Raw genomic sequence first — 12329 nt, forward strand, 5'->3', positions numbered from 1 at the left:
AAAAAAAAAATGAAAAAAGAATGTTGCAGTTATGCTAAATGTAAATATTAGACCATGTAATTTTAAAATCTGTGTTTTTCTCAACACATGACAAAATAGTGAACTTAGAAAATATACACAAATTGTGAAATTGCACCTCTTTAAAATGCAGCTCAATTAAACCTAGCTCCAAGAATAATTTTCACCGACAGTTCTGAGATAAGCTGCATGTTATTCTTGGATGCGGTTGTAGGACCGGCTTTAAAATCGAATGACAAAAATATCATACACATTAAAAAAAACTGTATCACCAACGTAGCCTGGACAACATTTGCTAGTTAGATGAAGTCAGCTATCTCATTGTAGCATATTTATATGCATATTTATAATCATACGGTTCTTGGAGTGAGCGCATACACTCGTGAAGTTTAGTAACTTCCGGTCACTGCAACAAGCCCAGGTACAGTTTACCGCCGGATGGGTACAGGACCTTGAAATGCACCGTGTAGAACGAAAGACCATCGTACGTATCACAAGTTTACCAGTCTCACAAATCGTCGTCATAAATACACATTCCTTAACCATTTATTAATAGGACCTTTGAGCTCAACGGTAATTAATTAGTAGTGGAAATAATTTCTGGTACGCGTTACAGAAATGTAGCAGTGACAATAATACTGTATGCTGTAATCGTACTGGGCAATTAGTGATACAAAAAACCTGTTTTATCCTGTGAATAAAAGTATATGTTTTTGTCAATGTACCATAATAACAGAGGCGAAACGCAATATTGTGTCAGGACAATTCACTATTTATGCACAATAAATAAAGGAGCATAGCGCGACAATTTCTGCTCAGTGCCAGACTTGCTTGTAACCTATATCACCAATTATGTTATGAAAATGACGTATTAACTACTAAAAAACACTGACCTTCGTGTAAATGCTTGGAGCAGACTAACCTGAGCTGGAGTGTTCTGGGACGTTATATTTGATCTTTGAATGGCTGCAATCCAGGCCATCCGTCGCGTCTTTGTTACTTCGGAAACATGGCTCGAACAATTTCTCTTCAACGACGTAATCCGATAACAACCGATCTCTTTACCCGTCGGCTTCCCGTGGCTGTCATGCGACCGGCTATTGCAGTTAATAATACAACGGCTTCTTGACATTTTTGTGTTTCTTTTTATCGCTGTGTGACTGATTTCAATTGAAAGCCTGCGTGCGCTAGTACCTCTTGCCACGAGTTCCCAGAATCCTTTGCGGTTTACCCCTGAATGACGTCACATTTTCAATCTCTATATGCATGTTAAATTTTATATTTGGGGTGAAATATCAAGTCTTTTCAAGTAAACCGGTTCAAGTCCAATTCAAGTCCCAGGTCATTGGTGTAAAAGTCCAAGTCAAGTCACAAGTCTTAGAACATTTTTTCAAGTCAAGTCTAAAGTCATAAAATTAATGACTCGAGTCTGACTCGAGTCCAAGTCATGTGACTCGAGTCCACACCTCTGACAACAGCACTGAAATGCAGAAAGGAAGAAAAAGTAGCATGCTGCTAAATGAAAAAAAAACAACTTTTTTTGGGGGGGGAAACAGTAAAACAGTTTTACCGAACAATTTCTTCTTTCTTTTCGACATTAACAGGTCCATGATAGCCACAACTCAAAATTTCATCAGTGAGTTCTGTCATTTTATCTTCTGTGGCCGAATCAACCTTAAAGGACACAAACATACACATTAACATGACCAATTCCAGAGTCCTATAATTTGCAAATAACATAAGGGATGGTAAAATCTGTGCTAAACATGTAATTCAAAACACTGTAGAGCAGTGAAACCTTTAAGACTTCATACCTGGGAGATAACAGAAGTATAATGAACATCACAGACATCCTCTTTCCTAATGTTCTCAATCTGCAGCTCTCCACTGCACAAGTACTGGTAACACCAATCTTTGAGGCAGCAGGGTGGTGGCCCACCTTGCGCCAGACTAACTGCCCAAATTTCACCAGCACTACTGTGAGAGGAGAAGAGATAAATAACATCAATCAGGTAATTTCCAATGCGTGTGTGTGTACACACAACTGCAGACCCCAATGCATGTGAGAAAGGCCTACCGGAAGTTTCCTAGATCGAGATCCAGCAATGAATATTTGGGAGCCTTCCCAGTCTGGTCACCCTCAAATAGCCGTTGCTCCAAGCCTGCAACCATTTCTTTTAACACAAATAGTTAGTCCGGTTAAGTAGCCATTTTCACTCCTATCAATTTAGATCACATTTTAAATATGAGTACCTGTGAGGAATTCTTTCCGTAATGCCCCTGTATCAATTCCTGCCTCTCCGATGAATGTGACCCTCAGCTGATTTGTAGGCAATGCCTTTTTTTGCCTCTTCCACTCTGCAAGTCCCCGCTCCACCATATTGGATCTTGAGACAGTGATACGGAATTCTTCCTCTGTATTCACAGCAGTACTTATGGCCTGCAGGATTTCATCCAGGCTAATGGAGAAAATACTAATTACTGATTACTTCCCCAAAAAAGTAATCCCGTTACTTTACTGATTACTTATTTTCAAAAGTAATTAATTACTTAGTTACTTAGTTACTTTTTAAAAACACGATTTACAACCTGAAGAGGTGATAAAGCGATAGATCTTTCAGCCCAATTCTACTTTTTCTACATAATCCATCATACAAAATGTAATCAAATGGAAAAGTCTCTTTTTTTAACTTGTTTTATCATTTTTAATCTTTTAACTTTATGCATCAAGCAAAAATGTAATTATATGCAACATTCTCTGAGTTGAATAAATGAGTTTAACATTTAAACCTATTTTCTGCACATTCCAGCACATAAAATAAAATAATTTTTTGTGTTTACACTCACTCTTTCAAATAGATGCAAGTAAAACACAGCAGAACATAAATAAAGTCAAAGACTCAGCGGTCCTGTTGCTCTATTTTCACCTGTAAAGCAGGACTGCAGTAGGCGGAGGTTTACCCTGGTGCAGGTGTGCAGCGGTCAGTGGAAGGATACGGCAGTGTCTCTGTGAGTTTCCCATTACGTCGTTGCGCTCTTGGTGCTTCCTTGGAAGTTTAGGGGTTTTTTTCGCTGTAAAAAGAAGTTTTCTTCCCACGCACGATGGACGCTAATGTTTTTGTCACTTTTTATGGAATCAAACTCAAAGTAAGGTCAGTACTTCCACGCTTTAAACGCTGCATGCTCATACTCTCTCCCGCACTCGATATGTGATCCATTGTTGATCTGCACACAGCTGTTGTCACTAACGGCGCACTCGCTTACGTCACTGTCGTGAGACATTCTCGCAAAAAATCACGGTTTTAGTAACGCAGTGTTCCTACGGGAAAGTAACGGTAATCTAATTACCGATTTTGCAATAGTAATCCCTTACTTTACTCGTTACTCGAAAAAAGTAATCAGATTACAGTAACGCGTTACAAGTAACTCGTTACTGCCCATCTCTGTTCGTTAATGTCTTTTAGGTTTTCAAACTGAATTGTGTCACCACTAGCAGTATGTGACTTTGACCTAACAGAAGAAGAAAATGCAGTAGGCAGGCTAAGCCTTTAGGTAGCTGGATTCCTTTACACAAAGGGTACTTGGCAGAAATTGTTTGAAAACCACTGTACAGAGCATTGAAGAAAGACTACTGATGTGTACAAACCTAGAAATGCCCATCCTTTGTTGTGAAGGTAGGTTTGCATTGCTGTAATGAAAAAATGCCAGAGTAAAAACCACATCACTTGACCTCAAACATGTACTGTACAAAAGCAACAAATAAAACAATACCTTTAAAACTTAAGAGAACTTCTTCAACCGTGTTGTAATAACTTCTGTAAGACTTAAACAATTAAAAATGTTATGGCAACAATGACAAAACCTAATGCAAAAAAAATTTTTTTTATAAGGATCAAAACCAAAGTATAACATACATGGCACAATCACTAACAAAGCATAAAATGCTGTCTATCAAAATATAAATTAATAGGTGGAAAGCAAAAGGCTTGTAGGAAAATTCTCAAACATACGTTGGAAGCCATATTAAAAGACTGCATTACCTCTCACAACACTCGCTTGCATGTGCCTCCACCTCATTCTGAGGAAATGTCTCACCGCAGACAGGGCACACAATCTGTAACAGGAAACAATATCAACGATAGAATCAATAATGCCTCAAAGACAGACATTCAACACGTTGCACTCAACATTACCTTTGCAGTTGAGGACAAAATAATGACATCTTCCTCCACATCCTGTCAAGACAAGCAAAGAAAGGGGAAAAAACCAGCAACTTTAAAAGAATGGAATTGTGATGTGATTGCATACATCTGATGGTTGCTTATCTGTCAACTTTCATTACAAATACAGCTTACATGGGCTACCCACTTTAGATATAAGGAATAAATCCAACCTCTAATAATGAACCTCTTCAACTTGGCTATTGTAGGACACTTTAATCAAACTCAATTTTCTCCCCATTCAATGTAAGGCATCATATTTATGTTCCTGTCTTTGTCATGCACAGTCAAATAGATAAAGGTTAAAGGGGTACAAAACTTCACCTTTAGATGTGAGTTAAGTTGATCGTCTTCTGTATGTGGTATGGGATGTGGTGTGTCCTCTATGTCTTCATTACAAGTCTGATAAAGGAGAATAGCAAGTACAAACTTAATAAATTACCTACAGAAACACAAGCAAGTGTAGTGACATCCATTGAACATGAAGCTCCTGACTGATAAAAACATTTTCAAAACATGTTTCAGTCATTACGTAGTTTTATAGGACAAAGCTACGTGTAATGTGATCTCCCAGACTCATCCATGCAACGGGACTGTACACACCACTCTGCATTAGTATCTGAAGGCTGACATGTTTCAACATGCATTGCTAAGAGTTGAAGTGGGTAGCTGGTTTGACATGAGTGGCACATCGCTTTTGGCATATTGGAAAAGGAGCTAGAGTCAGGAGGCAGCGGCTGAGTGTCTAGCTCTTCCTGGATTGGAGCAATGTAAAGGACGGTCATTCCCCCAGCACTTGCATTTTTTTAGCAGTGACCCAGTATATCCACTGTCCTCAGGAGGCACCATATTTAGTTTCCGAGAACCCCATCCACCTGTCGAGAAAAGTGAGTGACTCAGTACTATTTAAAATGTGGCAGTACACATTGCAGTGCATTCATGGTCATGATATCATCAAAATTCTTCTATAACTATCAATTCAAAAGTTGGAATGGCCATTAAGAGGTTTTTTCTACCTGCTCCTTTGTAAATCAGCCAGCCCCCAGAAACACTTTCCAGTTTTGGATACAGATCTTTGAGTCTTGAACATACCTTTGAAATAAACCATCGGCCAACAAATTAATTGACTCTGAATAAAGACAAACACTTTTTGCTCGTTAACTTACAACAAATATATTTTCCTGTCAATGTGGAGCAGTACCTTACCTCATCATGACTGTAGCTGTCAGGTATCATTGTAGACCTACGTCCCAAACCAGCTTGCAGATGGACAAATTCTTCACTGCCTTTTGGAGTAGACTGAACAAGCTTGGGTAAGAGATAAAAATTAAGTTGTATCTCTTTAACTGGTGTGAATTGGTTGGCAGGCCCTCGAAAGCATCGGCGCTTTGCTTTGTTTCCATAAAGAGCAGGAAAAGACCTGTGAAGACATGTTGTAAGTTGATATAAAACAATACAATTGTACATCTGAACAAGTTATGGGTATTGAGAACTTAAATGAGTAAGTATAAGGAACAACAAGTCTGACAAAGGAACAAATACAACAAGGAACCTAGTCATTTCTGTGTGGATACTTGGTCGGCCATCTCTCCCTCTCTCCTGACTCGTTTCCTGTCTGCTAGAATGACACAATATTCAGAAGATGCATCACATCATTTTATGCTAACTAATTAATATAATACAACAGTAAAACACATGTCAAATGATTCAAAAGTCATTTGGTAATCTGTGCATGTGTTGTTTGTGTCTAGCTTCACAAAACCTGGGAGGCTCTTGGTGAGTCTGAACACTGGGCTGAACAGTGGTAGAAGTTAGTAAATTTAGCAGGTGTCTTGCTGACCTGACAATTGAGTATGTTAAGAATTGAGGAGTATGTTAAGTATGTTAAGAGTACTGTGTATTTAATCATACACTATGTAACAGAAAAGTTATATATCATATCACACCGAAGTGATCAGTAATGATCCAGACACTGATGAGTGTTAGACTAAATATACACTGTAGCTAAGGGTTTTAAGTAAGCTAAAGACTTGGGATGCTGTGTGAGACATAAGAAAACCCAAATAGCAATGGTTTTGACATTCTTTTGCACATTTTCCTACTGTAGGGGCCTCTGCAAGTGTGGAGGACTCTGGAGGGCTACAAGATGACAACTTTGGGATTCTATTGAAAGGAGTCTTTCATATTTGTTTGTCAACGCTGAACCCAGGGCAATCTACGCTAAATTAGCGTTTTTAGCTAACAGCTACAACACGCATAAACGTTACTGTACGGGTATTATTTGTTAACATGACGCTTGTTCTTATACATGTAATACATTTATTACCAACCTGAGAGTTTCTCAACTGGTCATTTGACATCACGAATGTCTTCAGAAGAATTACTCCAGCTCCAGCTCAAGATGTCGTAGATTGCCACTTGCGGTCCGCTAGTAAAACGAAGTTCGATTACTCTGCGCACGATTACACAAGAACCGGATGAAAGTTCCAAAAAACTGAATTGTAGAACTGAAACTGAATGGTGAGAAGTGAAACTGAAATTATTCGAGAGCTGAATTTTTAAAGGATAAAATGTCGTTTCAAAGCAAATGAATTCATTTTCAAAATATAAAATTCAATTTCAATTTAGTGATGATCATTTTCAAACCATAAATTCAATTTCAAATTAGACTAATTCAAATTCAGTTTTCAAAAGCATTTATTCAAGTTACAATTCAGATTGAATCTAAGCAATTCAAATTCAAATTTAACTTATTCAATTTCAGTTTCTGATGCCACAGATTTCTGCCCATACATTCTGCTGAAAATTTAAATAAAGCCTTTATTGGACAGCGCATAAAATGTCAAATTTCAAATATAACACCAAAAAAACGATAATGGCCAAATGGAAACAGCTGGGAGGAGATCTGCATAAACAAATTAAGAACAATAAGTAATACGAAAGAGAAAACAAAAGTTAAAAAAATGTCATTCCAATACAGCACTTATTAATTGAAACGAAAGCAAAAAACAATAACAATAACATCCAATTAAAGAAGAAACCACCAATTGAAATAAAGTAACAAATATACCAGAAACAGGGGGTATAGCGGAAGCTGAACACCAGTAAACCATGAAACAACATATATATTAATTCTTTTCCCACAGTACCTATAATGTTAACATGTTAGGAAACAAAAAATAATTGAATAATCCTACAAACTAATTCAAATCAAAGCTGAATTTTAATGTTGTTAACAATACAGAAGCACACACAGCAACACAAACATAAATAAACAACTAATTAATATTATTGGAGACAACGATACAAAACACACACATTTCAAAGCCTCAGAAAAATTGCCAGAGAACCTAACTGTCTGACCAGCATGCTTCACAGACAAACTTGTTTTCTTTGCTCTTGCGGGGCTTCTTTGCACAGCCCCTGTGGTACCACCGTGGGCAAATGTCACAGCCAATCTGAATTAGACAAAACAAGGAAACACAAGTATTATGTTAACAGTGTTGTACAAATAAGTATATAAATAACAATTTTGCAAAATACTCAGATCATAAAGCAGTCCACCATTCATTGCAACTACAATAAGTCAGATGATGTATTCACGTGGTCTGTGACATTTTTAAAATTAGATTTGTAGAGGCTAAGCCTACGCTTGAAGCCACTGAGGTGGTCGTTAACGGGGGGCGACGCGATGTCACTGGTATGCATGAATTAAGTTCACAGTCCAATAAATCCAGCAGTATGTATCTTGTCCTTTTTGGTCTTTATTCTGTATCGACTTAGCATAACAGCGCAACGGTCACAAACTGTTTGCCTTCTTAATGAAACACCTGACGCCGATTACGTGCGTCTACCTTAAATACCTTTACATTACATAATCAAAACAGAAAAAGGTGACCTCTAGTGACCACATAAGGTATTAACCCAAGAATGGCTCCTACACAGCAAATCTAGCATGTCCAAATTAACACTGTCGGATTTGATTTCAACACTATTAAAGTGTCCATATGGGTCCACACCAGAGAGTGTTAATTTAACTCTTTTTAGAGAGTTGGTACGTTAACTCTGATTTAGTGTTAAACACCAAATCTGTCTGGAGTTGATAATTTAACACTTGGTGTTAAGAGTTTATATATTAACTCTCAAAGAGTATTTTAGTTTAACTACGTAAGAGTTATCTTCTAATTCATTCTAAAAAGCAGGAATTTTACGGTTCTGAACTTCTAGAAATTTCTTTTGGAAATAAACATTTACTAAAAAGATGCAATGGTTTTTGAAAAACATTTATTCTGAACTGTGCACAACAATTTCAAAACATTTTCTGAAAGATGTACAGTATACATGTTCTCACTTTCATTAGAATTGTGTTTATCAAAAGGTCTGACATGGTAAATGCAAATAACAGCATTCTCATCACTTATTTCTTCAATACAATATGCTTGTCCTTCATTCATCACTTTGTGGAACTTCAACGCACTTCTGCTCTCCCCCATATTCCATCTTCACAAGCATATCCTGTGTGGAGATTGAATAAAAATTAGTTGACACTAATTAATGGCACAAATAATCCAGTAAACAATTGCAGCACAGTTAAAAAAAAAAAAGGAAAAAAAAGAATCCTCTTTGAGCCACTACTTGTGTAAAGTATTTTCCCAAAAGACAAGGACACAGGCAACCCCATACGGTAAAAAAATACATTTTTCCTGGCCAAAATATATTTCAAATATATGGTAAATATATTTTGTATTTGTGATGCTCCAAAAAAATATATTTTTGAAATTGAAAATATATTTCTTTCAAACCAAAATACATTTCAAAACATATTTTAGGGTGAAGAAAATACATTTCCAACCTTACAGTAGAATGTATATCAAAGTATCCTTTATTTAAAATATATTTAGTGCAATAATGATGATAATGATAACAATACTAAAAGTAACATGTTTTATGCACATCTGCAAAAAACAGTTGGATTCAAACAAAACAGAGTCAAAGGTCTATCACGAATTAGGTTGTTTATTCATTTGCTTACAGTATTTCACATTACACAATATCTCACTATAATGTAGCGTTCATTGACTTTGAAATTATCTGTCAGTGATACAGTAAACAAGATACAACAACTGCTATGTACACTTTAGTTTTTGACAATATATACAATTTAGTACTTAAAGGAACACACTCCACTGTTTTGGAAATAGGCTCATTCTCCATCTCCCTCAGAGTTAAAAATGCAGCGTCTTCTTTCTAGATCCGTACGTTAATAGGGCTCTGGAGCGTGATCTTACGGGATGGGGCGTAGCCAGGATTTTTGGTCAAGGCGCCATATTAGCAGGCCAAACAAATGCTTGCTGTGTGGTCGGTTGTAATGTTAGATTGCACTACCGACAAAGGAATAAGCTTGAAAACAGGCTCTCTTTTCATTGTTTCCTCACCTGGAAACATCATGAGGGAGCTTATGTGTTGGATGTTACCAAAAGAAGGCGTCTAGCCTGGATAGCAGCTGCGAGACGAGCTGATATTCAGTTCTCTACCAGCCACAGATATCTGTTGGTGTGCTCCAGTATTTTCATTCAGGTAAGTTCTAAATAAGTTCATATTATTATTTATAGTCTGTTAATTTTATTTTCAATAGCACAAACTTAGAACAAACATGCAGAACTACCTTCTATTTATAGAGTTGCTAATTATTTGGCATTATTGCAACAAACCAGCCTATGAAATGAATGAAACAAATCCTGACTGGGTTCCAACACTACACATGGGGCACTACGAAATCCCTGCTTCAAACTACATGCTACATACCACCATGCCAATCAGATTACTTCTTCCATGTGAGGGTAAAAAGGTGACCTTCCTGGATAAGATGGCAAAGGTTTGCTGCGTTTTGGTGAACATGTGCCCCAGTGTGGTAGTAAAACCAGGGAAAAATGCTCTTGTTAAATACTTTTAAGTCTTGTGCTGTTTATGTAGTGATAAGTTTTCAAAAGAGACAGTAAATTACAGAATGCTAGTAGTGGGTGATATTATACAAATGCTGTCATGATTTTATGTGAACATTTTGTCATTTGTAAACTATACATAACATTTTTTCTACATTGTAACTGATGTGATGTTCGACAAAGTGCTTTTAATTAAAAATAGGCAAACATTTCTTTGTTTCTTTATTCAACTTTTGAACAGTGGTATTTAGTAAGTACATATTCAGTAAATGCAAAGTATTTACATGGCCCCCTAAATTAAAACATTATGGGTTATTCAGAACAGAACTATGCTTGGAAAAATATTGTCCCATCAGTTGATCCAACTCCTCCACAGTAGCAGGTGGAACCTTTCTTTTTTGAGGATGGCTTCTTTTACCTGTCACAACGAATGGTCTGTTTATGTTTTGATCAAGAACCTTTTTTTTGGGCAGCTGAAGAGGAGAAGTCTATCTTATGGCCAACCTCTGGCTGTATCTTGGTCATATTACCCAGCAAAACCCAGTATGCAGGTTCATCTGTAACAGTCCTTGTGCCACAGATCCTCACTGTTGCTTCTACATTAAACAGAAGAGCAGTGACATGGCTGCAAGTCTCCACGACTCTAGCCATACAGCTGCAGTGGGCGGCTTCAACCTTCCCTGTGATGCTCACAATGACCTGTGGCTGCAATGCTGCAATTCAGTCTTTAAGAGTGCAGGACCTAAAACACACACAGACAAAGTTCATTTAAAGACAAGAACTTTAATAAGCCAAGTCCGACACAAATGTGTTTTATTTACTTTCAAATCCATTTATCATAAATGTAACAAATAAAGTGTTTTTATGTATCCATCTATAGAACGCTGCATGTTATATTCTAAATCTGCATGTTTCTTTTTAGAAACCTATCAGCAAAAAATGAACCTAAAGTATGTAATGCAAGGATGTAATCACTTTCAAGAGGGAGAAAACATAAAGTTCGACTTTAAGTGACAACTATGGACACCTAATATGACAAGCAGATTCTGCAGGTCATTAATCAATGTATAAAACTAAAACAGAATGTATTTTTAGTGACACAGGACACAAACAAGGAAGCAAGATGTGTAATTAGGATTATTTATAATAAATATGAATTAATTAGGGCAATTTCTTTAACCATAAAGAATAACTAAATCCTTCAGGACAATGTCACATCAATGCACTGAACTCACTATGTTATCCCTCTAACAGAGCTTCTACATGTTCTCACTGTAATTTCCCCCTCACGAATGAATTTTTGCTAGCACTAATTTGAATGCTGGGGGGAATCAAACGCATTTTACTCGCAGTACTCAAGCTGACTTACCTTTGCTTGAATGACGGCGTACTCACAACGTGGAGGCTTAAAAATAGCCAAATCTTGTACCCAGTCCTTGGTGAATTGGATGTGCGCCTCCAGAGATTTATAATTGCGAAATTGGTGCGCCGTGTATGCTCTGACTCCACAGACAAGGTATGAGAGTAGATCATGCTAAGTCAATAGCGGTTTGGTCTTCAGGGTTTCTACTCCACGGCTATATTTCATACGGGTCCACATTTCAACAATCAAGTACCGTCTCTTTGCATCTGGACAGAATCTGTCTCTATACCGTCATTTTCTTTTGAGCTACGTTTCAGAATGGTTCGTAGCAATCTTGTTTTGATTCGTGACCTGCCAAGATGGTGCTGCGCTCCCACAATGCATTGCGACATTACGTCAACTCCAAAGCCCTTTGCGTGCAGGAGTGTATGCGCATGCGCATTGCCACGGTGGTTTAAAAAATAAAGATATAATGAAAAGTAATTAATAAAAATTAAATATTTAAACATTCCCACAAATGTGCAATGAGCGTGCAAAAACTCTCTTTAGTAGTTGTTACTGTTTCTTTCTTTCTTCTTTTTTTTTTTTTTTTTTTTTTGAAAAATAACGACGTCTCTGAGGCGCGAAATCTGACAGCGAGAGGAACGGCCGGATACAGGAGACGGGAAGAAACAAGCCGATTATGTTCGCGTTAATTAAGTGGTTGGAAGATGTAAAATTCTCAATTCTGCCAACTGAACATATACGAGATTTTAATGAGGATGAATAATTAGCTGGCATGGAGGA

General features: G+C 37.2%; 1 protein-coding gene and 2 long non-coding RNA genes across 3 annotated transcripts; all 3 read right to left on the reverse strand.

The window, feature by feature from the left end:
- Positions 1 to 1584: 1584 nt before the first annotated feature.
- Positions 1585 to 7946, reverse strand: LOC147331710 (uncharacterized). Its single transcript, XM_086290452.1, has 10 exons — positions 7842 to 7946; positions 7602 to 7696; positions 5445 to 5658; positions 5255 to 5330; positions 5083 to 5113; positions 4842 to 5033; positions 2272 to 2477; positions 2096 to 2192; positions 1833 to 1995; positions 1585 to 1692 (listed from the first exon to the last, which is right to left on the reverse strand). Exons 1-10 carry the CDS (start codon positions 7944 to 7946, stop codon positions 1585 to 1587), a joined length of 1287 nt encoding a protein of 428 aa, XP_086146578.1.
- Positions 3509 to 4600, reverse strand: LOC147331711 (uncharacterized). The gene is made up of 4 exons (XR_015128715.1): positions 4563 to 4600; positions 4212 to 4253; positions 4059 to 4132; positions 3509 to 3706 (listed from the first exon to the last, which is right to left on the reverse strand). It is a non-coding gene; the product is annotated as an uncharacterized LOC147331711 (long non-coding RNA).
- A 2443-nt stretch (positions 7947 to 10389) lies between the features above and the next one.
- Positions 10390 to 12082, reverse strand: LOC147331712 (uncharacterized). Its single transcript, XR_015128710.1, has 2 exons — positions 11550 to 12082; positions 10390 to 10922 (listed from the first exon to the last, which is right to left on the reverse strand). It is a non-coding gene; the product is annotated as an uncharacterized LOC147331712 (long non-coding RNA).
- Positions 12083 to 12329: the final 247 nt, after the last annotated feature.

This window comes from Aulonocara sp. 'chitande type north' Nkhata Bay, linkage group LG4 (assembly GCF_057382095.1).
Source record: "Aulonocara sp. 'chitande type north' Nkhata Bay isolate Kocher_YH1m ecotype deep benthic linkage group LG4, A_spYH_male_GT1.1, whole genome shotgun sequence".
Classification (NCBI taxonomy): domain Eukaryota; kingdom Metazoa; phylum Chordata; class Actinopteri; order Cichliformes; family Cichlidae; genus Aulonocara; species Aulonocara sp. 'chitande type north' Nkhata Bay.